At 44.1% G+C, this 26,456-nt stretch overlaps 1 protein-coding gene across 1 annotated transcript in view; it reads left to right on the plus strand.

Moving 5' to 3' along the window:
• The window catches only part of LOC130546298 (dynein axonemal heavy chain 2-like), a 129,566-nt gene that overhangs the window by 99,131 nt on the left and 3,979 nt on the right, over positions 1-26,456 (plus strand). The window contains exons 20-26 of the mRNA XM_057321520.1: positions 10,391-10,583; positions 14,056-14,256; positions 16,934-17,090; positions 17,257-17,431; positions 22,144-22,307; positions 22,446-22,607; positions 24,666-24,769. Coding sequence (XP_057177503.1) covers positions 10,391-10,583; positions 14,056-14,256; positions 16,934-17,090; positions 17,257-17,431; positions 22,144-22,307; positions 22,446-22,607; positions 24,666-24,769 — 1,156 coding nt within the window. The remainder of the gene's footprint in view (positions 1-10,390; positions 10,584-14,055; positions 14,257-16,933; positions 17,091-17,256; positions 17,432-22,143; positions 22,308-22,445; positions 22,608-24,665; positions 24,770-26,456) is intronic.

Consider the following 26,456-nt stretch of genomic DNA (forward strand, 5'->3'; position numbering starts at 1 on the left):
TCCTGGTGCTCTACTCGCGGAGAAGACCCACAGAGATGCTCGATCAGGTACGTACTGTCCTTTCTCCAGGAGAGACTTGACAGAAATCTCTCCCCTTCCACACTGAAAGTGTATGTTGCAGCAATCGCCGCACATCACGATTCAGTTGCTGGCAAGTCTCTAGGACAGCATGACCTGGTCACCAGGTTCCTGAGGGGCGCGAGACGGTTGAATCCGCCTCGCCCGCGCCTGTACCCTCTTGGGACCTCGAAGTGGTCCTGGAGGGCCTCCAGAGGCCCCCCTTCGAGCCCCTAGGAGAGGCCGATCTTTCTCGCCTGTTGATAAAGACGGCCCTCCTGGTGGCGCTCGTCTCCATCAAGAGGGTAAGGACCTACAGGCATTCTCTGTGTCCACAGGTTGCCTAGAATTCAGGCCTGGAGACTCTCACGTTATCCTGAGACTACGGCCCGGCTACGTGCCCAAGGTTCCCACCACTCCCTTCCGGGACCAGGTGGTGAACTAGCAGGCGCTCCCCACTGGGGAGGAAGACCCAACCCCATCCGTGTTGTGTCCAGTACGCGCACTACGCCTCTACTTGGACCGCACGCAGAGCTTTAGAAGCTCTGAGCAGCTCTTTGTCTGTTTTGGAGGACAGCAGAAGGGGAGGGCTGTCTCCAAACAGAAACTGGCGCACTGGATCGTGGATGCCATTGCCACGGCATACCGGTCACAAGATCGCCCCTGCCCCTTAGGAGTTAGGGCACATTCCACTCGGGGTGTCGCCTCCTCGTGGGCACTGGCTCAGGGCGCCTCTCTGGCAGACATTTGCAGAGCTGCGGGTTGGGCTACACCCAATACCTTCACGAGGTTCTACAACCTCCGCGTAGAACCGGTGTCAGCCCGCGTCCTGCAGGGCAACAGGTAGGACCGGCAACCGCTAGGGCGTACGCCTGCTAAAGCCCTTCCCCCTCCGGGGGGAGCAGCGGCTATTCCGCCTCACTTCTTTCCCCTCGGGTAAAGAATAGGCATTCCATCCATCATTAAGCACCCTTCCAGGGGGCAGGCTGGGCAGAGCAGCCCTGCCCCCTTAGGCCGGGGAACAGTTGAGTTATATACCACATAGCTCTAACCGGACCTAGTGCTCCAGACGTGGTAACCCCCCCTCCATGGGCTGTTCCGTCTGATGTATCCTCATGAATGGTTCCCACCTCGGCAACCCATGACCTCCCTAGGTGGTCTCCCACCTTGCTGTTAACGGTAGTCCGCACATATTCCCATGAGTTCTCCCCTGATGGTGAGACCATGTGGTGTCTCCACTAGTTCCTCTCTTCAGTAGGTAGTGGTCTCTGCAGCGTTTTTCCCCCGGGGGGAATAATGCTTACCCAGTGGCCCTTACGGAGCCGGGCGGCTTCTCGCTGTTTAGAGAACTAGGCCTCCGCCCGTGACGGCCGGTGGCAGGGGCTTCCCAACTTTGTGGAAAAGCTCTGGGACCCCCTTCCTCTCCACTGGATGGTCATAATTTCGTGCTAGCGCCCACGTCTGACTCGCCCAGGCTAGTCAGCGTCGCTCTACTAGAGATTGTGACGCGGCTCAGTGTTGTGGCGTCTTCCATAGGTACCCCAATCTGTCGGTTCGACACAACATCATGAGACCGACAGACAGGGAACGTCTTGGTTACGGATGTAACCTCAGTTCCCTGATGGAGGGAACGAGACGTGTCCCTCATGCCACAACACTGGCCGCCCACCCCAGCGGTCGGGGGAGGATGCTTAAGGTCTTTCTAATAAACCTTGCATTGGGTTAGTCACTCAATTAATTCTCCTGTGCTTTGTTCCCATCCTTCTGAATTATGTTGCATTAATACGGAGTTATCAAAAACTAAGACTGTTTAGTTTGTGCTATCTTCTTACAATCAGTGTATAGTAAATCTAAGTCAAAGTGTCGCCAATGTAACCGGTTAAAACTTGAAGTGGCGATGAGGTCTTAAAATGTATGAATCAAGTCTTAAAAGGGTCTTAATAAGTATTAAATTTAGCTCCATGATTCCTGTATATACCCTGTATACATACAGTATATTTGGTTCTTTCACATGTGACATGTATTGTGATGAGCCAGAATCATTATTTTGACGTTTACTTGCCATTGAGGAATTTTTTGATTGATTTAAAGTCACCATGCAATTGTTTTTCACAGTGTTGCAGGGATTATTATGAATGATTTATCCGTGCATACCATTTTTTTATTAATTTGAACTTGTAATCTTTATTCAAAAATGTTAAGCTCCTCTACCCTCTCAACAACAACTCTTCACCACATGACGTCAGCAACAAAAAAGAGGTAGGACTATACTGACTGTCCAATGGCCAGGCATTTTTAGCCCTCCCCTTCAGGCCCAACTTGCAACAAACCAATCAAAAAGGGAAGGGCAAAATAATGCCCCGCCCTACATTTGTTTCTAATTTCAGAAGCCGTTTCACTCGGATACACATCATGATACGGAAAAGAAGTCAATCGCAACTTCCGTTTCATGGTGACTTTAATAATGATAATGTCTAGCTGCCTTACTTTCCCTTTCTGTTGGTCTCTCGACGTTGTGTCGAACCGACAGATGGGGTTTGTCTTGAGAACCAATCGTCTTTTACGCGCTAGTTTATGCGCCTGTTTTGTTATCTTCCATTTATTATCGAGTTTTGTTCCCCACTGTGGGTTTTTGTTTTGCGTGTCTTTTTGTAATAAAGTATCCTGTTAACCCCTTCATCACTGCCTGCCTGCACTTGGGTTCTTCTTCTCCACCGCGTATCCTGTCAGAACGCAAGAGCCAATACTGAGCCCAGCAGGCAGCTCTGTGGATATGGGGAGCCGGGCTAGAGAGCCAGCCCGGTACAGCCGGGAGCCAGCTCGGTGCAGCTGGGAGCCAGTCCAGCCGGCGTTCAGACCTGTCCAGGCGGCGTTCCAGCCGGCGTTCAGCCCTGCTCTCCCGGCGTTCCAGCCAACGCTCAGCCCTGTCCAGCCGGCGTTTCAGCCGACCTTCCAGCCGGCGGCCAGCCTTGTCCCACCGACTGGAACGTCGGCGGGACAATCCCAGTTCCCCCCAGGACTTCCTACCCTAAGTCCCCCAGGACTCCGCGCCCTCGAGCCCCCCACCCCCCCATGTTTGTTATTTTTATTGAGTCACCCCAATCCCTTGGTCTTGTTGTCTTGTTTGCCCCTTGTCTTGTTCACCATGTCTGTCTGGTTTTTGTCTTTTTCCCAGTCTGTCATGTCTTGTTTGTCAACCCTTTGGTGAACACCTGGGGGTGTTCATTAAGGGGGGGCTCTGTCACGGTCCTGCCTTCTTGTTTCTGAATTTCTAGTCGTGTGGCAGGATCGGGACGGAGCCCTTAAGTTTTATGTGAGAAAGCCATGAGTTGTTTATGTTTTTTTACATCTCATGTGCTTTCTCGTGTCTTGTCATTGGCCCCGCCCCTCTCGTTTCATGTATTGCTTCCCTGCCGTGTCTAATGTTTCCCACCTGCCCTGTGTCATTATCCGTCGTTTGTCTTGCCCTATTTAATGACCTCTTGTTTCATTGTCCTGTGCTCTTGCGTTGTATGTTCATGTATATGGTTCCTTGTCTGTGTACTTACCTCCGTGCCTAGTGCTGTGTGTTCCTGTTCCTGGTTGTTCCGTGAGTTTAGTTATTGTCAGTTTATTGTAGTTTTGTCCAGTGTGGTGTTTAGTCCTTGTATTTTAGTTTAGTCAGTTTATGCGCCTGTTTTGTTATCTTCCATTTATTATCGTGTTTTGTTCCCCACTGTGGGTTTTTGTTTTGCGTGTCTTTTTGTAATAAAGTATCCTGTTAACCCCTTCATCACTGCCTGCCTGCACTTGGGTTCTTCTTCTCCACCGCGTATCCTGTCAATTTCCTTTTTTCAGCTACAAGAGCAAATTTCTCCAGCGGGGCATGTCCCACTGTTCTCGTGGGTGCAACGCGCTCATCGAGGAGGGGGACGGACACGATGTCTGCTTCAAGTGTTTGGGTCTCCGGCACACTGAGGCAGCATTTGTGGACACGTCCTGCCCGCACTGTGGGCGCATGGTAATTCAGACATTGCGGTCACGGGTAGCTGTGTTCTTTTTGGAAGCAGAACCTCGTCAGCTTCCCGTCTCGGGACCGCAGTGCCTACAGCCCTGCCGTCCCTGACAGCGAGCGGCAGAGGTGATATGGGGATTTCCGTGAGCGTCAAACCGCCAGCCACAGGCTCACAGTCCGCTCGCACCCCGTCTCGCTGGGCGGTCGGATTTGGACGGTTCCTGCCCCGTCTCAGCACCTGCTGGGCCCCTCCGGGGGCCTGGCGTCCACATACTCACAAAAAGAGTTTCCTCTCTCTCTGGGGTGGGATTACAGCCGCTCTCACCCTCTACGCGACGGTGGTCGGCAACTCGACGTTGCGTCACGGCGAGATGCAACATGGAGCACACACAGCAGCCCTCAGCACTCTCAGTCAGACTTGCGTTGAGCTGGTCATTGCCGGGCAGGTAAGTCAGCAGAGCCGATCTCCTCCCCGGGCGCCCCCCGGCAAGGGATCCGCGCTGCCCGCCATCGAACCACCCCTCGGGGTGACGATGAAGCAGATGGAACCCCTAGTCCCCGTCTCGGTTCCTGGGAGCCTGGCTACGGCTTCCCAGGCCATCGCGGTGGCTAGGGAGGACGATCCTTCTCGGCTACGCGATCCAATTCGCCAGACGCCCACCCTTGTTTCGGGGCATCCTCTTAACCTCAGTCAGAGGCAGGGATGCTCCCGTGCTTCGAGCCGAGGTCGCCACCCTTCTCGCGAAGGAAGCGATCGAACCCGTCCCTCTGGCCGAGATGTGCAACGGGTTTGAACAGCCCGTACTTCATCGTTCCCAAGAAAGGCGGGGGCTGCGCCCCATCCTAGATCTGCGTACCCTGAACAGGCACCTACACAAGCTGCCGTTCAGGATGCTTATGCAGAGGCGCATCCTGGCATCTGTCAGACGTCAGGATTGGTTCATGGCAATCGACCTGATGGACGCGAACTTTCATGTCTCGATTCTCCCTCGTCATCGACCATTCCTATGGTTCGCTTTCGAGGGGCGGGCATATCAGTACAGGGTCCTTCCCTTCAGTCTGTCCCTGTCCCCACAAGTCTTTACGAAGATCGTGGAGGCCGACATCGCTCCCCTCAGGGAGAGAGGTGTGCGGGTACTGATCTGGCTCATCTTGGCACACTCGCGAGATCTGTTGTGTACACACAGGGACCTGGTGCTCCGGCATCTAGACCATTTGGGGCTACAGGTCAACTGGGAGAACAGCAAGCTCTCCCCCGTGCAGAGCATCTCTTTTCTCGGCATGGAACTCGACTCTGTCTCCATGACAGCATGATTGACTACGGAACGCGCTCAGTCGGTGTTGAACTGCCTGAAACGCTTCAAGCAGTCAGCGGTCCCCCTGAAACAATTTCAGAGGTTCCTGGGACACATGGCATCCTCGGCGGGGGTGGTCCCCTTCGGGTTGATGCACATGCGACCGCTCCAACACTGGCTACAGAGTCGGGTTCTCTGGAGAGCATGGCACACCGACAGCAGGCGTATGGTCATCACGCCTTTCTGCCGGTGCACCCTGACCCCCTGGTCCTCAATGACCTTTTTGCGGCAGGAGTCCCCCTAGGGCAGGTCTCAAGGCACGTCATGGTGACAACGGATGCCTCCCTGCAGGGTTGGGGTGCCGTGTGCAACGGGCACGCAGTGTCGAGGTGGTGGACGGGCCCCCGCCTGTGCTGGCACATCAACTGCCTAGAGTTGTTGGCTGTGCTACTTGCACTGAGGAGGCTGCAGCCCCTCGTGCAGGGCAAGCACGTGCTGGTCCAGTCGGACAGCACAACTGTCGTAGCGTACATCAATCTCCAGGGTGGCATACGTTCACGGCAGCTAACACAACTCGCCCGGCGCCTCCTCCTCTGCAGTCAGCAGGTGACAATGTCCTTGCGAGCCACATACATCCCGGGCAACCTGAACCAGACAGCCGACGCGCTCTCTCGTCAGTCAACGCCTCGCAGAGAGTGGCGACTCCATCCCCGCGCAGTCCGGCTCATATGGAAGTGGTTCGGCCAGGCGCAGGTGGACCTGTTTGCCTCCCCGGACTCCACCCATTGCCTGCTTTGGTACTCCCTGACCGAGGGTCCCCTCGGCACCTCAGAGCTTCAGAAGCTCTGAGCAGCTCTTTGTCTGTTTTGAGGTCAGCAGAAGGGGAGGGCTGTCTCCAAACAGAGACTGGCACACTGGATCGTGGACGCCATTGCTACGGCGTACCGGTCTCAAGATCCGGGGTGAGGCCTCCTCATGGGCACTGGCTAAGGGCGCCTCTCTGGCAGACATCTGCAGAACACGCCCAACACGTTCGCGAAATTCTACAACCTCCACGTGGAACCGGTGTCAGCCCGTGTCTTGCAGGGCAACAGGTAAGAGACGGCGACCGGTAGGGCGTACACCTGCGAAAGCGCCTTCCTCCCGTCCCTCTAGGTGGGTCAGTGTGCTATTTCCTCCTCCCTTCTTCCCCCCACTGGGTGAAGAATAGGCATTCCATCCATCACTAAGCACCTTCCTGGGGGCCGGGCTGGGCAGAGCAGCCCTGCCCCCGTAGGCTGGGTAACAGCTGAGTTATCTACCACATAGCTCTAACCGGACCTAGTGCTCCAGATGTGGTAACCCCCCCCCACTGGGTGATTCCGTCTGATGTATCTTCATGAGTGCTTCCCACCTCGGCAACCCATGACCTCCCTAGGTGGACTTCCACCTTGCGGTTAACTCCTTCAGTCCGCATATTTTCCCATGAGTTCTCCCCTGATGGCGAGACCATGTTGGTGTCTCCACTAATCTCCTCCCTACGGCAGGAAGTGGTCTCTGCAGTGTTTTTCCCCCAGGGGGGAATAACGCTTACCCAGTGGCCCTGATGGTGTCCGGCGGCTTCTCGCTGTTAGAGAAACAAGGCCTTCGCCTGTGACGGCCGGTGGTAGGGGGCTTCCCACCTTTCTTGTAAAAGCTCTGGGACCCCCCTACCTCTCCACTGGATGGTCACAAATTTTGCGATGGCACTCACGTCTGACACGCCTAGGCCAGTCAGCGTTGCCTCGCTAGAGATTGAGACGTGGCACAGCGCTGTGGTGTTTTCCAGAGGAACCCCATCCGTCGGTTCAACACAACGTCTAGAGACCGACAGAAAGGGAATGTCTTGGTTACGTATGTAACCTCAGTTCCCTGATGGAGGGAACGAGACGTTGTGTCCTTTATGCCACAACGCTGGCCACCCACCGCAGTGGTCGAGGGATGCTCTCAGGCTCCTCAGCCCAAAAAGTGAATGAATGAGCACGCCGTCTTCCTTTTATACCTGGATATCCGGGGCGGAGTCCGGCATGCAAATTTCATTCGCCAATTTCATTGGCCTTTTCAAAATAGTCAGAAGACGATTGGTTCTCAAGACAAACCCCATCTGTCGGTTCGACACAACGCCTCGTTCCCTCTATCAGGGAACTGAGGTTACATACGTAACCAAGACGTTTTACATTTATTCTGAGACAAAACGTTTCGAAACAGAGCGGGTCACAAATATTATAGCATCGTAACAGACAAAAAGTTGTATAATTAATATAATATTATTATGCTTCTTAATATTTAGCTAAAATGTGGTCGTTAATGTCATTTAACACATCACACACTTATATATAAACATAAGAATGTGAGGCACTTGTTACACAAATAAAGTTTATTGTATATATGAATATGTACAGTTACTTTACAGTGCGATTTGCCAAATACATTATTGTACCTGTATGAAAGTAAAATCTATACATGTAATTTCCCTGCATTTGCTCTATCTTCTGTCATTTATTCCTCATTCATTCTCTCTCTCCGTCCTTTCCTCCTTGTCTCTCCAACTGACTGTGAGCCCCCATGTGGTTCTGTAGCCTACATAAGCTCCTCCACACTGCTGCATACAGATGTAGAGAGCTTTACTGTCTTCTAATTAATATTATTCAGGGTAAAAGATCTTAAAAGTCAACATTAAATCAAGAGTACAGTATTTACTTTCTTACTACACACTCGTGATCTCATTGTGCATTCACAATTCATCAGTGCCAGTTATTTCAACAAAAAACAAAGTTTATCTCTGTATTTCTTTAGCTATTTCGCTGAAGCCATCAAGGTGCCATTAGGGCCATATTAAAAAGAAAAAGCCTCCTGGGGGATGCATACTTTCATTAAGCAAACTTCCAACAGTACCTTTACACTTAAATGAATCTATAAACATCACACTGCTTCGTGTTCAGGTGTGTGTGTAACATCACACTTTTTACAAAACATTTCAGTGGATATATATTACACATTGAGCACAACCTGACCTGTACAGCACACCTTCTTGCCCTTTTTCTCCTCTCCCGTTTTGGGTTCCTGGAGGTGAAGAACAGGTGAATGTTTTCATGGCCAGAAAGCTTATCCGGTTTCTATGATGGAGACAGATAGCAGCAGCACCGAAAGGGGTGGCGGGTAGCATAGAGGGGTCACAATTTATTTTCAATAAAGGGTGAGCGGAACGAAGAGCGGGCTGTGAATAAGTAAGAAGGGCAGTGTGCGTCTGTGCGGAGTATCACCCCGGAGAATTCTGTTACCCTAGGGGACTACCTTTATTGCCTATGTCAGGATCTGGTGCTTCAGCCAACGAATAGTAAATTACATGATCAATTTCAATATGTCATACCTTTTTTCAAAATCGCTTCAGATCTTGAGATGGTGAATTATTATGTCATAAGCATCATCCTTTGGTTAACATTAGTAAGCCATGTTTGACTAACGTCCAGTGTGACTAAACTTAATGAAAGGTTTACAATATAAATGTCAATGCACTATTGCACTGAGACAGATATGAATCTGAATACAACATTTTAAGATTTGAGCACCAAAAAATTGGCCCGGCTACTAAATTGAATAAACAATAGTATTATAAAGATTTTTTCGTTCCGAAAGAATTGGTGTGAAGTGTGCAGAGGTTGGATGCATTCTGTGAAATTAACTCTCCTAGTCTATATATAATCCACACTTTGAGAGTGTGGATTATACACTGTGAGTGTTAATTTGATCATTATTAACACTGATGATTTTGCTGTGTTAAAGGTGCCAAAGAATTCATTGATACAATATGTTAAATTGTTCTCTGATATCTACATAGAAAAATGATCCAGAAACGGTTTTACATGTCCATTTACAACCCTAGGATTTGTCCCTAGAATGAAAAGGTTGTTATTACCTTATTTGAAAGGGTCATGAATATTAATGTTGAGCTCTGCTCTGATCGGCTGTTTCGCTGCGCGGCTCATGCCACTAGCTCACACAGCAAACAGATAGCTACTGTCAGGCGTGAAATGGAAGAAGTGGATAAAATCACTGCTTACTGCTTGCGGTAGGGGTTCTAATGGCAATGTAGTTTGGAATTGCTACCTTCTTAAATCAGTATCAAAATGCTGAGCAAAGCCAGCTTGATATTGTCCCAGGTTCGAAAAACTGTCCCTTTCACTTTCGTCATGTGACTCAAGGCTAAAGGGTTATATAAACTCGGACGATACAGATCAGACGCATCTGACTTTATAACTGTGCAGCTCGCGCTGTTTAAAGAAGACGCTCAGCTTGTGCAGACCCACCTGACTTTACAACTGTATGAAGAAGACACATGTCTGCGCAGCTTTCATTGTATAAAGAAGTATGAGTTTATAACTGAGAAACTATTTTAAAATAAATTGAAGCTCGCACTGCATAGATGACACACGCCTGACTTGATAACTGCCCAGCTCGTGCTGCATAAAGAAGACGTACCTCTGCGCAGCTCGCGCCTAGACGCGCCTCACTTCATAACTTTGCGGCTTGTTTAAAGAAGAATACGATGTCATCGTCCATCCCGAGGTTTCACTGTATACATCGTCCGATGCCAATTTGGTAGACATCGCCCAACCCTATTCACAATGCCTGCAGAACTTCTGGTGATTCGGCTGTGGACGTCCGGCTGGCCTAGAACATGGGCGGGTATATGCAACATTGGGGGCGTACATCCCGACTGTAACGTCAGGTGTTATGTTGGGATTGGCCTCTTTTTCAGTGGTCTTTTGCATGCACAAAATCTTCATAAGAATTAGGAAACAATAGTTTATGAGGCTCACGATATGTCATTTCCATGTACAGACCTCTTATTACTCATCAATGCCTAGATAAATTTTCCATTCTATGGCACCTTTAAAGTTAGGGTTACTACAGTACAAGCATGTTATCTTACTATCCTTTTTAATATTGCTTTTAGGTCATCAGTTGTCACCAGGATTTACAAATGTTTCTGTGTACTCTACTCTCTTCTCTCCATCTGTTTTAGAGCAAGATGAAGAGATCTGTAAGATCCAGGCAGCCATAACTGCAGGTATGGTGACAAATGCATCTCACCTGCAGACCTACCTGAAAACCTGGGACAAACACAGAGAGATCTGGGAAATTGAAAAAGACATCTTTATTCAGCGCTACCAGCGGCTCAACCCTGCAGTGTCATCGTTTGACTCTGACATAGCCAGGTTTATTTTTCTCTCTTTCATTTTCTTTTCTTGCCAAGGCAGTTTTTAAAGCAAAAATAAGAAACAAAGGTAACAGTAATAAAGATACAAAGGTTTTAACATAGGAACTAATTTAGGTCTTTGGGTCATTTAGGTAACTTAATGTAAAGCATTACATGCACAATATCATGTCTGTTGTGAATAATATTAGATATGTAAATTAATAAAGATGTCAATAAAAACTGATATTATATATAATATTAAACGCATCAAATATCTGTAATCCCCCTTTAAATATAAGTTTACCAGTAACTACAAACCAGTTTGTGTTTCTAAACTAGCTTGCCCGTCTGAGAATAAACAAGTTTTCGACAAAACATGCAACCCTGTCACGTTTCAAATTTGGTGACAGTGTAGCAAAAATTGACCTTTTATAAAATGTACAGAGAACACAGAGCTTATATAATATTTAGTGACTTCTAGACAGTCACCATTTTATGAAGATTAACCCTTTGTCATAAAAGAGTGGACTTACTATAAAGTCCACATGAAATATGTTAGCTTTAAAGTTACTTGTACATATAAACTAATGTGCTTTAAAACAACAAAATTCACATTTAGAGCATTCAAAACCCACAGCCTCTCACATCCACCAGTAAAATTTGATGACAGCATTCTATGCTTTAGCTTCTTGTAAAATTTTCTGTCATATTAATGACAGGACAATAAAAATTATTGTCTAAAGGACAATAATGTGTTTCTCTCCACACATAACCAAAGGCTTTGTCATGACTCTGCCACAGGACCAAGAAAAACATGACTAAGTGAGGCAGAGCCATGACAAGTGCGTAGTAATTGGTCAAATACTGCAAGCATGTGACGGAAACGTAACGCCTCTTACCATATTTGGAACATCAGGTTCCAAAGCAATTGTACTGAAGGGTACGCCCACCTTACTTGCATATATATTTGGGCGGTCTTAGTCAACTCATACCACGAACTGAAGTAGATTTGTGGGGGTGTGGTTACACGAGGCGTTTCAGGCAGGTCTGGGTGTGCATTCGCTTTTAGATAGAATGCTTCTTTTATTCCGACACTTTATTTTTTGCAATTTTATGTGTCTAATACATGCATGGGCAACTTATAACCAAAGACACATAAAAACTAGGGCTGTCAACGTTAACGCGTTAACGCATATGCGATTAATATTTTCAAATTAACGCGTGAAAAATATTTAACGCAATTAACGCAGCATCCGTTTGTTTTGACATTCTTTGTCTAGCTTTACATTATGTAATCACGCTCTTATTCGTGTACAGGCTTTTAAACCACTTAAGCGCGATTTGAAACAGTTGCTTTGACGCGTTCAATGAAGATAGACAGCTTCTAAACTGTGGGACGCGGCAAAACGCAACGCGATGTCCAGTCTGGTGTAAACAGTCATGGGCTGAAGGCTGCGTCGGTGAATCTCTGTCAGACAGCGCATCCGTGTTAAGTTCTCTTTCGTGCTTGAATGGATAAAACCATACAAGATTATGTCAGAAAGCCCATTTTGTCTAGCATTTTCTTAAGCAAGACTTCAAAGTGTAAAATAAAATCTTAAATGAATGAAAAGAGTTGTGAAAATGGGAGTGCGGTGACGGTCAGATCTGCGTACTGAGACAGCTCTTAAAGGGGCCACGCTCTTAAACGTGCTGCTGTGACTCCTGTCACTAATGTTAATCAAAGAACAAAATAAAAGAAGAAATCAATGTGATTTTGTAGCTTTAATGAGAATTCTTCTGCATTTAATTTATAATTTAGCATTAAAGACTGTTAAGTGTTTGAGAACTTCCTTCAATTTCTGTATATTTCATGATAGCTCTCAATTATATTGTTGAATGGCTATAATTAATGTTAAAATAATCAATTTAATGGAGACATCAGTTACAGTACTAATATCAAAATGTTTTCTTTCATTCATAAAATGACGCTGTTAAAGAAATATGTTGTTTCTACATCAATTTGAAGATTAAATGTGAAATTATTCAAATGTAAAAGTATATTTTAAAATATTATTGTTATGTGTGATTAATCGTGATTAATCACAGAAAATGTGTGATTAATCCGATTAATTTTTTTAATCGATTGACAGCACTAATAAAAACACTTCGCGCCATATGACCCCTTTAAGCATGCTGTACATTGTAAGATTGTAAGACGTAAGATCAACTGCTTGCTTATATATTTACTATTTCCTATATGGTACTGTAGATTACACAAATAGGGAATAGTAAAAAATTCTTATGTAAAAAATGTTTTTCGCATTATAAGGTAATAAAGACATAGACATACATATTCATTATGTAAGGTCTTTATACACCTCTGAGGTTATGTATATGAAATTGCATTTCTGTCAACAAATCCTCCAAAAAATTACACAATAGACACGTTCCGGGACACTTTTTTTGTGCAAAATGCCATAGGCTCTGAATCTTATGCCATATCAAATTGGCTGTAATCTCAAAAAAAAAAAAAAAAAAAACAGTGAAAAAAGAACATTTGTGAACTATTTTAAAGTCGTAGAAGTAAAATAAAAGCTGCTTGAAGGAGTAACAAATTAATCTCTTCATTTAAAATATATGAGTGATGATAGCACACCAGTTGTGATGTGATGCCCTTTCAGACTATTGACCTGTCTGTAGCACAGAGGGCCAGTGCTGAGGGCAGGGTCAACATCTCTACCGTATAGATTTGATCTACACTCACCAAATCATTATCATGTCAACAATAGATGTTTGAGTCTCAGTGTGTACTGAGACTCAAACGTAGTGGACATGATTGTGCATTAATGACCTTGTGCATGTTTGAGATCTATCCTGATCTGCAAGGACGCATGGTCCCTGCTGCATCCCCTTAAAAACTTACTAATGTGTTGCATGTACATGTGTAGACACAAGAAAATTTGGTATTTTACTAAAAATTTCTTAAAATTACTAAAAAGTTTTCAATTTTAAAATTATTTAAACATTTACTTACATTATGAGTTCAGTGGTTAAGACAGTACGTGTGCCAACTCCCATTTGATGTTTTTAAAAAGCATTGATTAGAAACAAAATATGCATCCAAATGTACTTTATGTCTGTGAACATTTCCCTCACAAGTTGTTCACAAATGTCATGATAAAAGAAATCTATATTTACAAAATTGTTGCATTTTGACAATGCATCAGAAATGATCTGGTAATGAGAAATTAGTTGATGGACACACGGTTTATATACTTCTGTTAATAATGAACTGGAAAATAATTTACAAAATTAAAATAAACAAAACAAAACACCCATTCTTCGCAATCCTGTATAAAAGCAAGGGCATGAACATCTGTTGTGTTAAATTGTCAGAATACAGTTTCATCATGATTTTTTAATCAGCAAATCATCATTCTGATTCAAGGTTGGGTTCAATCACTTTACTTAATACATCCACTCTCTCCATCTCGCTCTCTCTCTTGCAGATACACAGAAGTGGCGAATAACGTACAGAAGGAAGAGACAGTGTTAAGTTTGCAGTGTGTACTGCTGGACTGTTCCCCACTTAAATTTTCTCTGTTGCAGCATTGTAATGAGTGGCAGAGCAAGTTCACACAGCTGCTCAGCCTTATGGCCAGTGCCAAACTCAAAGAGCTGCACAGTTTCCTGCAGGAGAACGCACTCAGGTGTGTATGTGGAAGGATAACGAGTATAAAGAGATACATATTCACACTCTGTTCCAAACAGTAATGACATACTTTTGTAAGTCATCCAGGAAGTTAGCATCACATTAGCTCCCTCCACTAAAAGCCTATAGATTGTTTTACACTGCAAAAAAATAAGCACTGTTAACAACAAAAGCTTACGATACTTACACATTTTGTCCATCCAAATGATTTTCATAAATTACCACAACTTTTACAAATCACAAAGCCTAAATACAATTCCCTATAAACGGGCATTGCGTAACACCAACATCAACCAACCTGATGGAGGGTACGAGATCTTGTGTCGAGACAGAATGGCATTTGAACTTGAGAACCTATCATCTCTGGTTGTACTTTTAAAAGGCCAATGAACTTGGCGAATGGCATGGCATGCCAGTCTCCGCTCCGTGCATATGTGTATAAAAGGAATATGACGTGCCCATTCATTCACCTTTTGGGCTGAGGAACCTGAGAGGCATTCTCGGTCGCTGCAGCAGACAGCGAAGCGTTGTGGCATGAAGGACACAACGTCTTACATCCATAACCGAGACGTTCCCTTTCTGTCGGTCTCTCGAGACAGAGTGGGGGGTCCCTATATGAAACGCCACGGCACTGAGCCGCGTCACGACTTCCAGTGGAGCAACACTGACTGGCCTGGGCGAGTCACAAGTGAGCGTCACCACAAATCATAAACTTCCAGTGGTGTAGTAAGGCAACAGTTCGAGTGAGTCAATGATGAGAGGCTCTTACCAACAGGCGGTGGCCTTCCGGAGCACGAGGTCCCTGTGCGTACACAACAGATCTCGCGAGTGCGCCAAGATGAGCGAAAGCAGCCTCCGCGACCTTTGTAAACACACTGGGAGACAGGGCCAGACCGAAGGGCAGGACCTTGTACTGGTATGCTCGACCCTCGAAGGCAAACCGAAGGAATGGTCTGTGACGAGGGAGAATGGAGACATGAAAGTATGCGTCCTTCAGGTCGCTAGCCACGAACCAATCCTGACGTCGGACGGACAACATTCTGAATGGAAGCCTGTGAAGGGCCTTGTTCAGAGAGCGCAGGTCCAGAAATTTGCTCCGTTAGACACCTAGGTTTGCTATTAAAACGCCCAGGGGAAGTCGCACACAACGCCCAGGGGAAGTCTGCTGCTCTGCTTCGTAGAATCCAGTAGGAAATTATCAGAGATAATAATGCTCAGCATGTGATGCCTGGTGAATGGTGAAAAGGTGAATGAATGGGCTCGCCATCTTCCTTTTAGACCCGTATGCACGCGTCGGAGACTGGCATGCCATGCCATTCGCCAAATTCATTGGCCTTTTAAAAGTACAATCACAGATGATAGGTTCTCAAGTTCAAACCCCATTCTGTCTTGACACCACTTTGAGAGACCGACAGAAAGGGAACCACAAATATCCATCCACATTTGTTGGAAATTATGACCATTGCATTACTTTTAAGATTTTTTTATGCGTGATAATGTTTAATGTCCATGTCAACCTTTCCAGTCCTATGTTGTCATGATTCTGCCTCCCTTTGTCTTAATTTTCTAGTCTAGTGGCAAGATCATGACAGACCCACGTGTTTAGTGTGAAAGAGACATGATATTGTTGTTATGACGTACCATGCGCTCTCTCGGGTCTCATCTTTGTTCCCGCCCCCTCGTTATTGATTGTTAATGATTTCATGCCCTACACCTGTTCCCCTCTTGATTTGGTTCCCTATTTAATGCCCTGTGTCTTCTGTCTTGTTCTGGGTAATTTTGCTTTGTTTGTTTCTTGTCACCCTCCGGTTTGCATTGCTGTGTTTATCCAGTGTAGTTATTTATAGTTTATGTTCAGTGTTGTATTTAGTCTTGTCTAGTCTAGTTTAGTGTAGTTAGTCATGTTCCTGTGACCCATCGTGTTAATACTCTTGTTCTGTTGTTTTACCCCCTCGTGGGTTTTGTTTTATTTATCTTAAATCAGTTTTTGTTAACCCCTCACCTGCTGTCTGCATCTGGGTCCTCTGCCTTGCACTTACCGTTCCTGACATATGTACTGTAGGAACCTGTTAGCTACTGCATTTTTCAAGACACCTAAAAGCTTTAAAAAAATCACAAGTGACATATTACTGGTATTTTTTTTCCCTTTAGAATAAAACGTAAAAATATCTTGTGAGCTTATTTCAGGCATTGAGATAAAAATCCCTTGCCTCAAGAGGGAGGGAACCAGAAATGCTAATGCTAACTTGTTTCCAGGTTTTGGCCTACAAAACTACAGTACATCATGAGTGCAGAACTCTATAGTTTCAGCGGCAATAACAGAAAGACACATTATGTGGCCCAAACTTAACTTCTGGTAGACCTACGCAAAGAATCAATTACTATGGAGTAGTTTTAACTTAATACAATTAATATACAATAAACTGACCGATAACCAAAGATAGACCATCTATAGGGAGCTACTACACCCACCCCCCATAAACTCACCTGTTAATTTCAGTTGTGTCTGATGTTAGCATGTTGTGTTAGCTAATGACTCGATGTAGTAATGACAAAAAACTGCACACAGAAATGTTGTCAAAATAAGCACAGAACACCTGTGGTATTGTGTTTAATTCACTTAAACTTAAATGAAATATACAACAATTACATTGACTGTGTGCTTGAGGTTTCAGGGTGTCTCAGCCACCTCAGACTCTAGTGGAGTTGGTAGAGAGTCTAAAGCTGCTGGAAAATCTGCAAGCAGATCTGAGTAAGATTGAAAGTCAAATTCCACCCATCCATGAGCAGTTTGCCATCCTTGAGAAATACGAGGTTACCGTCAACCCTGCTGTGAGTGTCGCTAACACGCACAAAGAAACACACACACACTCCCTCAGGTGTTCCAATCACATTGTTACCTAAATACACTTTCATCTCTTGCCTCCATTTCTGGAGTTTTATTTGACTCGGCTCCCTCCGAATGTCTCTCTCTCTTTTTCTCTCTCTGTCTCTGTAGGTGTTGGAGTTGCTGGAGGCTCTCAGTGGAGAGTGGGTGTGGTTTCAGCAGGTTGTGATTGACAGTGACATCATGTTGAAGAAACACAAAGACACGATGAAGAGCGGTTTGATCCTTTCCTCAGAGGAGTTTAAGAAGAAGACACAGGGAGCCCTACAGAGCTTCGGCACCAGTGGTGAACAACACACATCAGCGCTTCACTTTTCATCATTTGTGCTGGAAATACATAAAAACAGACAGCAGAATAGAATGAACCTGAATTACACATAGTCTTCTGTGACTGCCTCATTCACAGCACACACAGACTTTTACAATTGACTACATTTACAGTACTTAGATATCAAAGTGACTTTTTCTATAGTTTTCAATTACCTTAGACTATTCCAAACACTAAAAGAACTCAACTCAACTTTATTTATATAGCACTTTTTACAATTTTCATTGTTACAAAGCAGCTGTACATAAGACATACTGATTATAAGCAAACCAATTAAAGTTGTACCTGCAAAAACAAGAAAAAGGTGAAAACAAAAAGACAGACATACCCACATACAAAACACTCCACACACACAATATGCACACGTACTAACATCCATAGACATAGACACGGATGCGCACGCACACAGACAAGTACGCGCACACACAAAGACATGCACACACACACGCACAGTGAGAGCACACAATTAAGATAAAGGAGAGAGAAGCACAGGTCAAATATAACAGGCTATAAATTCCTATATGCAATATTAATTAAGTAAAACTTTAAAATTCTAAAGCAGCCCCCCCGGCCAGGCAGATGCAAAGCAGTATGCAAACGGTGGCGAGGAACCCAAAACTCTAATCGAGAAAAAAAACTCAGGAGAACCCAGGCCCAACCAGGGGATTGCAGCTCCCCTCTGGCAAAAGCTGCTGCCTCTGCACAAGCTCCAGAGAGCTTGCACAAGGCTAAATAAAATAAATAAACTTACTAATAAGGTAAATTATAGTTTAAGATTATCATTAATAATCAAATAACATTTGAAATTTTGTGGTGAGGACATGGCAGGTGACCGCGTCCTTCTTTATCCAGCTCTATCATCTCAGCTCTTGACAGGTCGCCGCTTCCCATTCTCCGCTCTACCATCAGGTCAGGCCATGAAGACGTGTCAGGTGACCGTGTGCTTCTTTATCCAGCTCTATCATCTATTATCATTTATCATGAAAGAAAACTTGTTGCATTTTTTTAATTTGAACAAAGATGTCAACAAAGAGTGTTTATAAGCAGGTTTGGTCAGAGTTAGACAGATAATGTTGTCCCCTCTAACCAGTATTTAGACAGACAAACATTTACTATGCAAATAAGGATATGACAAATTACAATACTTGCATTTAAGGAGTTATGTTTGAAGTATGTTTATGTTTATTAGGACATATAAAATGGCTAAAATTACTTATATAACATGTTAAACCAATTAAAAGTCTTACATAAAATTACATAAAACCTGTTTTTGCAGTATGTGTCACAACTTGAATTTTAAAGGGATAGTTCACCCAAAAATGAAAATTCTGTCATCAATTACTCACCCTCAACTTGTTCCAAACCTGTATTAATCTCCTTGTTCTGTTGAACACAAACGAAGATATTTGAAAGAATGTTTGTAAGCAAACAGTTTTGGGCCACTATGGACAACCATAGTAGTTTTTTCGCCAATGGTAGTCAATAGTGTCCCAGAACTGTTTAGGTACAAGCATTGGTTCAAATATCTTCAAACATCTGTAACGGTGGCCGCCCTATTTCAGAAAAAAACAGAAGCGTTTACGGGTTTTGAACTCGGGTCTCCCGCGGAGTAGCGAGTGGCTCTTACCGCTAGAACTCAATCCAAACATTATATAATATAATACAATACCCGTACACTTATAACCTTAAAAGAAATTTTTTTTTTTATATATATATAATTTAAATTACAGTTGTTCGGGCGCCAGACAGGATGAATCCCGTCACAAGATCACAATATCCCGGATAGCAAACCACCGTTTACATTAATTTCCCAAAAAGTCAAAATCCCAGACAAATTTAGTTTTAGTGGTTTATTTGAAACTGTCCAAAACAAATATATAAATGTTTAAGGGGAAAACAGTTCAGCACAGTAATCTTCTTCTGTGCAAGGAAGTAAGAGTTAACAAAACACGTTAACCCAAAAGCAAACCAGAGCAAAAAGCAAAATATGGAAATCCAAAACAAACAAACAAACAAAAAAAACCCCAAAGAAACGCGTCATCCTATTTAAGTTCCAAGGAAACAGATCCACGTCCATATGCATCCATACAAGAGAAAAAAAGACAGAATAAACACTTAGTTATATTTAAACGATAACGTCAAAGGGCAAAAACAACAGCTAAATAGGAGAAGGTGCGGATGTAGTGTATGTGTGTAATGGATGCATAAGAGTTAAAGTACTGACCAGGTTAGTGATCCTGAAAGGAACAGGAGAGTTTAGACGAATTTCGCCAGACACCCACACAGTAGAGTACATAAATCGCCAAGCTTTGCCAGCTACTCCAAATGGTTAATCATGAAGTGCTTTTTCGAGAAGTACCATAAACTCCACCACACACCAGATCTCGCTCACAGGAGGCCGCAGTTCAATAAGCGCTCATCTTCGACAGGTTCTCCCTGCAATCCATTCAATCCACGCACTTTCTGATGACGCGTTCTCCTCTTCCGTACAAACACATTTCCTTTTATCTACTTCCTTCCGCTGGTAATTACATGACTCCGCCCATTTCCTCAAAGTGAATGAAAAAAATAGGTTTGTGGCTTTTTTATGCACTGCAACACATCCCTGGATGTTTCCAAAAAGAGGGATGTTTTTTACTTCATTTTATATTCTTATACACATACCCATAATCTCTCACAAAAAAAAAACCACTTAAAAGGGTGAGAGATTCAGGTGTTATACAGTGAGATTTGCAGTGTAAAATGGGAAATACTGTACACACACAGTCAGTGGGTTACGACCGGTGCTGTCTCAGTTCCTACTGTGAGCTTCACATCCCAGCATGCCTCTTTTTCTGTAGGTCAGTTCACTACATGGGCGGCGCCGCAGGCCTTTGCTTGCCGGGGCCGTGGGTGTTCTGCACCGTGGGTAGAGCCATCAACCTCCCTCACGCCCCACGGCACATCACAACCAATTAGCCTTGAGATAATGTTTCAGACGCCACAGAGCCTCACCTATAGCACAAGTGAACGTCACGCTGACATCTCACCCTTGACTGCGCTCTCTGCATCCCCTGTTTCCCTCTCTCATTGGTCCACGCTGCCAGTACCTCCTGCTGGTATCACTGTGCTGTTTATTCTCTGCTCTATTAAAACGAGTTTGAAAAGTTCTTTCTGCTGCCACTTCCCCTCATGAACAAAGTCGCGTTGTGCCGAACTGTATCAAAGAGGACAGAGTTCTCGTCCTACTTTTCCCTCCCTCCTCTATCAGTCTTCCTTTTTCCATCGCTCCTTTGCATGTTCGCTCTTGAATCTTGTTTCCCTTGTGTTTGTGTTAACCTGTGATCGTTGATGGCTCTGTGTAGTCTGTTATTTTTCCATTTGATCTCCTGCTATTCCTTTTCAGTCTCGCTCCTACTCTGTTCCTCCCCGGTATGAATCTAAAGCTCGCCGTCTTGATTTAGACAAAACTTGAGGTTATAGCACACGCGATTAACGCGAAACCGCTGCGCTAAGTCAATATGTCGCGAGCTCGGAGTTCGCCGTCATTATTTCCCACAAACCCTGAATTTCTGAACGTGGGCGGCAGCTGCAACTTGTTGAAAATGGCAGGATTGTTTGGATTGTTTCAGCAAACAATGGCGGGTTCCTTCAGGTTAATGAGGCCAGGAAGCAGCTTTGTGCAGAGAGAAATTTGTATTCAAGAGAGAGAGACAGTTTCAATAATATCACACTCATTCAGTCCAAACACATACTACAGGCCCCTGCCAAGGTGCCCCTTCAAAATCTCATCTCCCGCTCTCTACAGACCCACTGTGACATTTCCTCTCAGATCTGACTCGGAGGAAAAACACTACATACAGCACAGAGCCAATTAAACGTGTGTGATTGGTTAAAGTCTCCAAGGCGGATTTATCAAAAATGTAGCACATTTTAGTGTTTGCTAATTAGATTTTCTTTACATTTTAGTCAGGCACAATGCACTTGGTTGTGGATCCCTTCTGCGTACTTTAGCATGTGTTGTGTGCTCCAGTAAATCAGACTTTACGCAAATATTGACCGGAGATCTCGGACGGATCTTCACGCGCCGTTTAATGGCCCGATTTAATGCAGAATTGTGTAAATGTGATTTTTGTAATTGGTAGAGATGTAGGTGTGCAATTTTGCAACTGTGTTTGATGGAATCCATTATGAGCGTTGACAGACGTAAACAGTCGTGCCTGTAAACATCCCACCAGGGGCCTCATTCAGAGCAGAGAACGGTGTCTGTGCGAGTGCGTTTCTGTACATGATGTGTGTTGCCATCCTGAGATGAATGGTATGCTTTTTAAAAGATAAAATATCTCGTAAATCAAAGCTGTCGCAAGCGTGTGGTTCGTGGGAGTCCAGGGCGCTGGGTCCGAGCCAAAACTCACGTGCTGCGTGGAAAAAAAAGACCCACTGACCCGCTGCGCCCCCGACTGTGAAAACACATTAATGGCGCATTGAGGGAAACATGCTCACTTCGCTTACATTCATCCAATAGGGATTAGTTGAGCTCTTTGAGAGAGACGAGCTGCCGTCTGGGGAAATAACAAGCACATATGCAGTTATTCTATTAATTAACCAAGTGCATCTGCGTGCATGTGTGTGGTCTTTGAATCCCTGTGTCTTTATGCGTACTGTGTTTTTTTGTGTGTGTATATGTGCAGGACCGTTTAGCAGCGGGGTGACCCCAGATTCTGCACTGAAGCAGGTGTCAGAGTTGCGCACCCAGTTGGAAGCTCTTATGGAAGAGGAGGGAAGCATACGCCGCGGTCTCACCATCTTTAAGATTGAACAGGCGCCCTCCAAAGACATCCTGGCTCTTGAGAAGGTGCTTGTTCACTGCTGTTTCAAAAAACAATACACTCAAAGTAGACTCTGGAATTTACTTGTCATGTGGTGTGAAAATATTGCCACTGCGAATGAAAGATCATGAAGGTCACATTAGGTTGTGTATGTGTTTGTGTAGGATCTGGATTACCTGCAGCAGGTGTGGGAGATCTCACAGCAGTGGGAGGCTTTGTGGAATGAGTGGAAGGGGGGCCAGTTGGCGTTTCTACAGACGGAGGTCATGGAGAACACCGCACAGACCATGTTCAAGAGACTTCACTCACTGAGCAGAGAGTTGAAGGCAAGCCAGTGTAACGTTCACTATACCTGTGGTCATCATTTACTCACCCTCATGTCATTTCAAACCTGTATGACTTTCTTTCTTCTGCACAACACGAAAGAATTTTGAACTACATTGCCACCCATTTACTTTTATTGTATAGAAACATAACCACTAAGACATTTCTCAAAATATCTTATTTTGTGCTCCACAAACAAAAGAGACATATCGCTGCTGTCTTTCTGAAACCCCAATCTCCATCTTTCGTGCGTTTTTTAGTCATTATTATTAGTCACCTTTTATGTTTGTCACTGGGTTTCACACATATCTAAACAATAAAAAGTATTAATAAGTGCTTGTCAACTTCAACAACACAGTATTTAATCATTTAAAAGGTACAGTGTTTTTCCATGTTCTGAAAAACTGCAAATTTGGACGTTTTTGGAAGGACAGCGGCAATATACAGGTTTTGAACAACATTTTACAACATTTGTAAAAAGAATCTCATGTATGTTTTTTTAATGGCATAAGGCATTAGGCATTTTTTTATTTATTAAAATTGACCCCTGATGGCCCTGTGTTTTTATTTTTATGCAGTTGTTGTCAGGGCAGTGCTGTAGTCAAGTCCACCTTTGTCCAGGAGTCCAAATGAGACGGTCCAGAAAAAAGAATCCTCTTCAAATATCAAGACCACATACTTTATATGTAATGATCAAAATTATGTCATTTTATTTACTTTAGGTATAGCAATTTCACCAAAGTCACATAAAGCCAAAGTGCAACTTCAGATTTTCCAGTCTTTTTATTGTAGTGTAACAATCACATTCTAGGCTGCCAATGGAAAATGTTCCCATTCTCAGCTTGTTGAGGACTTGTCAGTGATTACTGCATTGAATCAACATCACTTTTGCAAACGCAATTAATGTTGAAAGAATGTAGAAGTTTCAACGAACATCATTATTGTGATCAGTATTTTCTTTAGTTGGGTTCTTGATTCTTGTGTTTTAACGTTAGGTTTTCATTGTCTGTTATAACAGTGTGCTAAAATACAAGTCACAGTAACAGTTTAATTGGGCACAGTATCTTAGTGTTGTGAACCAGAACACTCAAATCAGTCATTTAGAATCATTGCATTTAGTATTATTTATCGTCTTTTTTTACAGCTTGACACCCATCTCAAAAAGTACCCTACTCCAAGAGGAAAGAGAATTAACTTAATGAAAGTCAAGAGTCCAACTAAAGCAAACAATGCTTCATCAATGGTTTTGTTTGGAAGGAGAAAATAGCATCAGATTCGGTCGAGACCAACTAGAACATTTGGCGAGTCCAATGACCGAGTCCGAGACAAGTCCGAGTGCAGATACCAACGAGTCCAAGACAAGTCCGAGACTACAGAAAAACGTCTCGAGTCCAGACTCAAGTACTACAGCACTGTGTCAGGGAATAACATTCCTTGGAATGTCACAACTGGCCAATCAGAATAAAGTATTTCAGAGTGTTGTGTAATAATTTGATGTAAAGTTTAGACCAAATTGCAGATTGCTATGCCCTAAATTTTTTAACTCCATTTGTATGTTTAATAATCAGTTTTAATCGCAGGGACCACTTCACTATCATCAGTGAACATTTGGACCCCACAGGGGGACATATTAGACCACCATCCCGCCCCTCAGCTCAGCAATACAGATCCCAGGCAGTGGCATCAGTAATGTTTTCGTCCCACACTCATCTACTGTACTCATATGCTCACACTGCTGCCGCTTCATTAGGGTCCAGCTGAGACTCTTGTTCCTTTGTTTCTCTTTGTAACGGTGATAAAAGCTCTTTTGTGTCTCTAATTACCCTTTAAAGCTAATTTAGCTTCTCTTCTCACCAGCTTCTCATTATCCTGACATTTAACTTTAAGCAGATTAGAAACACCTGCTTGATTCAGACCCTTTGGGTGCTCTTTCACTGACAGTGGATCAGTGAATCACAGCCCATCATTCAGTTTTACACTTCAGTCTGCAGCGGGACACTGACTGTTAGAAAGAAGCTTAGTAGAGTGATGATGGTGTGTGTGTGTGTGTGTGGTTTCAGGACAAGCAGTGGGAGGCTGTTGATTTTACTAAGAGCAGGATCGAGCAGTTTAAGAAAATCATCCCACTGATTGCAGACCTCAGGAATCCGGCCGTGAGAGAGAGGTGAGGGGACATGCACATGACACAAAATAAGTGTTCTCTGTATAGTGTCATTCTCACACTACCCCTCCTTATCAAGAGTGGTTATAAACAAAGTGACACCGTTGTCTCTTCAACAGACAATCACTCATTGTAACATTTTAGTATTTAGAGTTATTCTGTAGCTGCTGAGCAGTGTTTATTTTGAACTTCTCACAAACATTTAAAGTGTAAAGGGCTCGGCATACTACATTCGAAATTGAAAAACGACCGTCTGTGACCTGATTTCGAACTAAATCTGGTCCAAACGACAATTCGTTTCACTAGTTAGCCGCAGCAAACCAAACAGAACTCTCCGGGAAAGTTCGTGTTGGCCGGTAAACACCCTCGAGCCACCATTGGTCCATGGTCATTACGTAATAGGTGGATGTGTTATGTAGCGCCGCCTGGTCTGTGGGAAATAACGCGTCATTTTATTTGCATACGTCATGTAAACCCCGCTTCCAGAAACAAAGGGGTGTTGGATTGTTCGAAAAGACTATACCGTCTCTCAACGTTTTCGAGCTTCATTATACCCCCAAACGCAGAACGAAAGCGCAATTCGCCTGGACTATGCCGAGCCCTTTAGTCTTTTTAAATGTGGTCACTATTTATTAATGTTGCAATTAATTTTTTTGTTAGAAATGTGTTCAAAACTTTCTTCGGATCGGGAACTGTAAGCTTTTAATAATGATGTGTGCTATTGGGTACAATTTTGTGAGAAATTTACTTCAAACAACATAAAGTAATGTAACCTATAAAAACTGACATTTACAGATGTCATGAAATTTTAGTTGTTTCAAAGTATGAATGGGAAGAAAAATACAATGTGAAAACATTACTTTTGTTTGTGTGTGTGTGTGTGTGCGTGCGTGCGTGCGTGTGTGTGTATGTGCGTGTGTGTGTGTGTAAAAAATACTGTATGAATATTGTATTATGTTTGTAATGTGACATAACAGCATATTTACAAGCGATTTGATTGACCTGCTTTCAGCTCATTCAGTTTAAGAAGTGCATTCAAAGACTTTTCTATGATTAGATGGTTTTTATTCAATTCTTTCTACCTTTAAATTCTTCTAAATCATTGTTAGTATCTTGCTAAACATTTTGGTTGTCATTTTTGGGGTTGTTCTTGTGAAGTTAGTCAGTATCATTAGTGCAGATGGGCGGGGAGGGGGGAGTGCTGGAAGTAACGGTACATTTACACTGGGCGTCAGCGTTAATGCTTCTCATTTACATTGAATGTGTGATGTCAAGCGTTGCCGAACTGAATTGTGGGTCCGACAGAGTCGCGTCACTGGCGTTGCTCGCGGCAGAAGTTAAAAAATTCTCAACTTTTCAAGCCCCAACGCAGGTGTCAGCCAGTAAGATCGCCTTATGCAAATAACCTAGTGCAGGCACTAGTCAATTGCGTTCATGCAAGACCGGAAAACAATGTGATTGGCTTTTGTAACTATGGCGATCGCGTCGGGCCACGCTCTCCGTCAAGCGTTGACGCTGAAGCCCCGTGTGAATGCAGGGTAACGCAACAGCAAATAATCCCCCACCATAGTATATACAGTATAACAAACTACTGTATTTGCATTAAACCATTCTATGTTGAATTGTCTAGTTTATATACAGCTGCAGAAAAAATTTAAATACCATTTTAGAATTATTTTAAGTTTTTCTG

The sequence above is a fragment of the Triplophysa rosa genome, linkage group LG1 (assembly GCF_024868665.1).
Source record: "Triplophysa rosa linkage group LG1, Trosa_1v2, whole genome shotgun sequence".
NCBI classification, from domain to species: Eukaryota; Metazoa; Chordata; class Actinopteri; order Cypriniformes; family Nemacheilidae; genus Triplophysa; species Triplophysa rosa.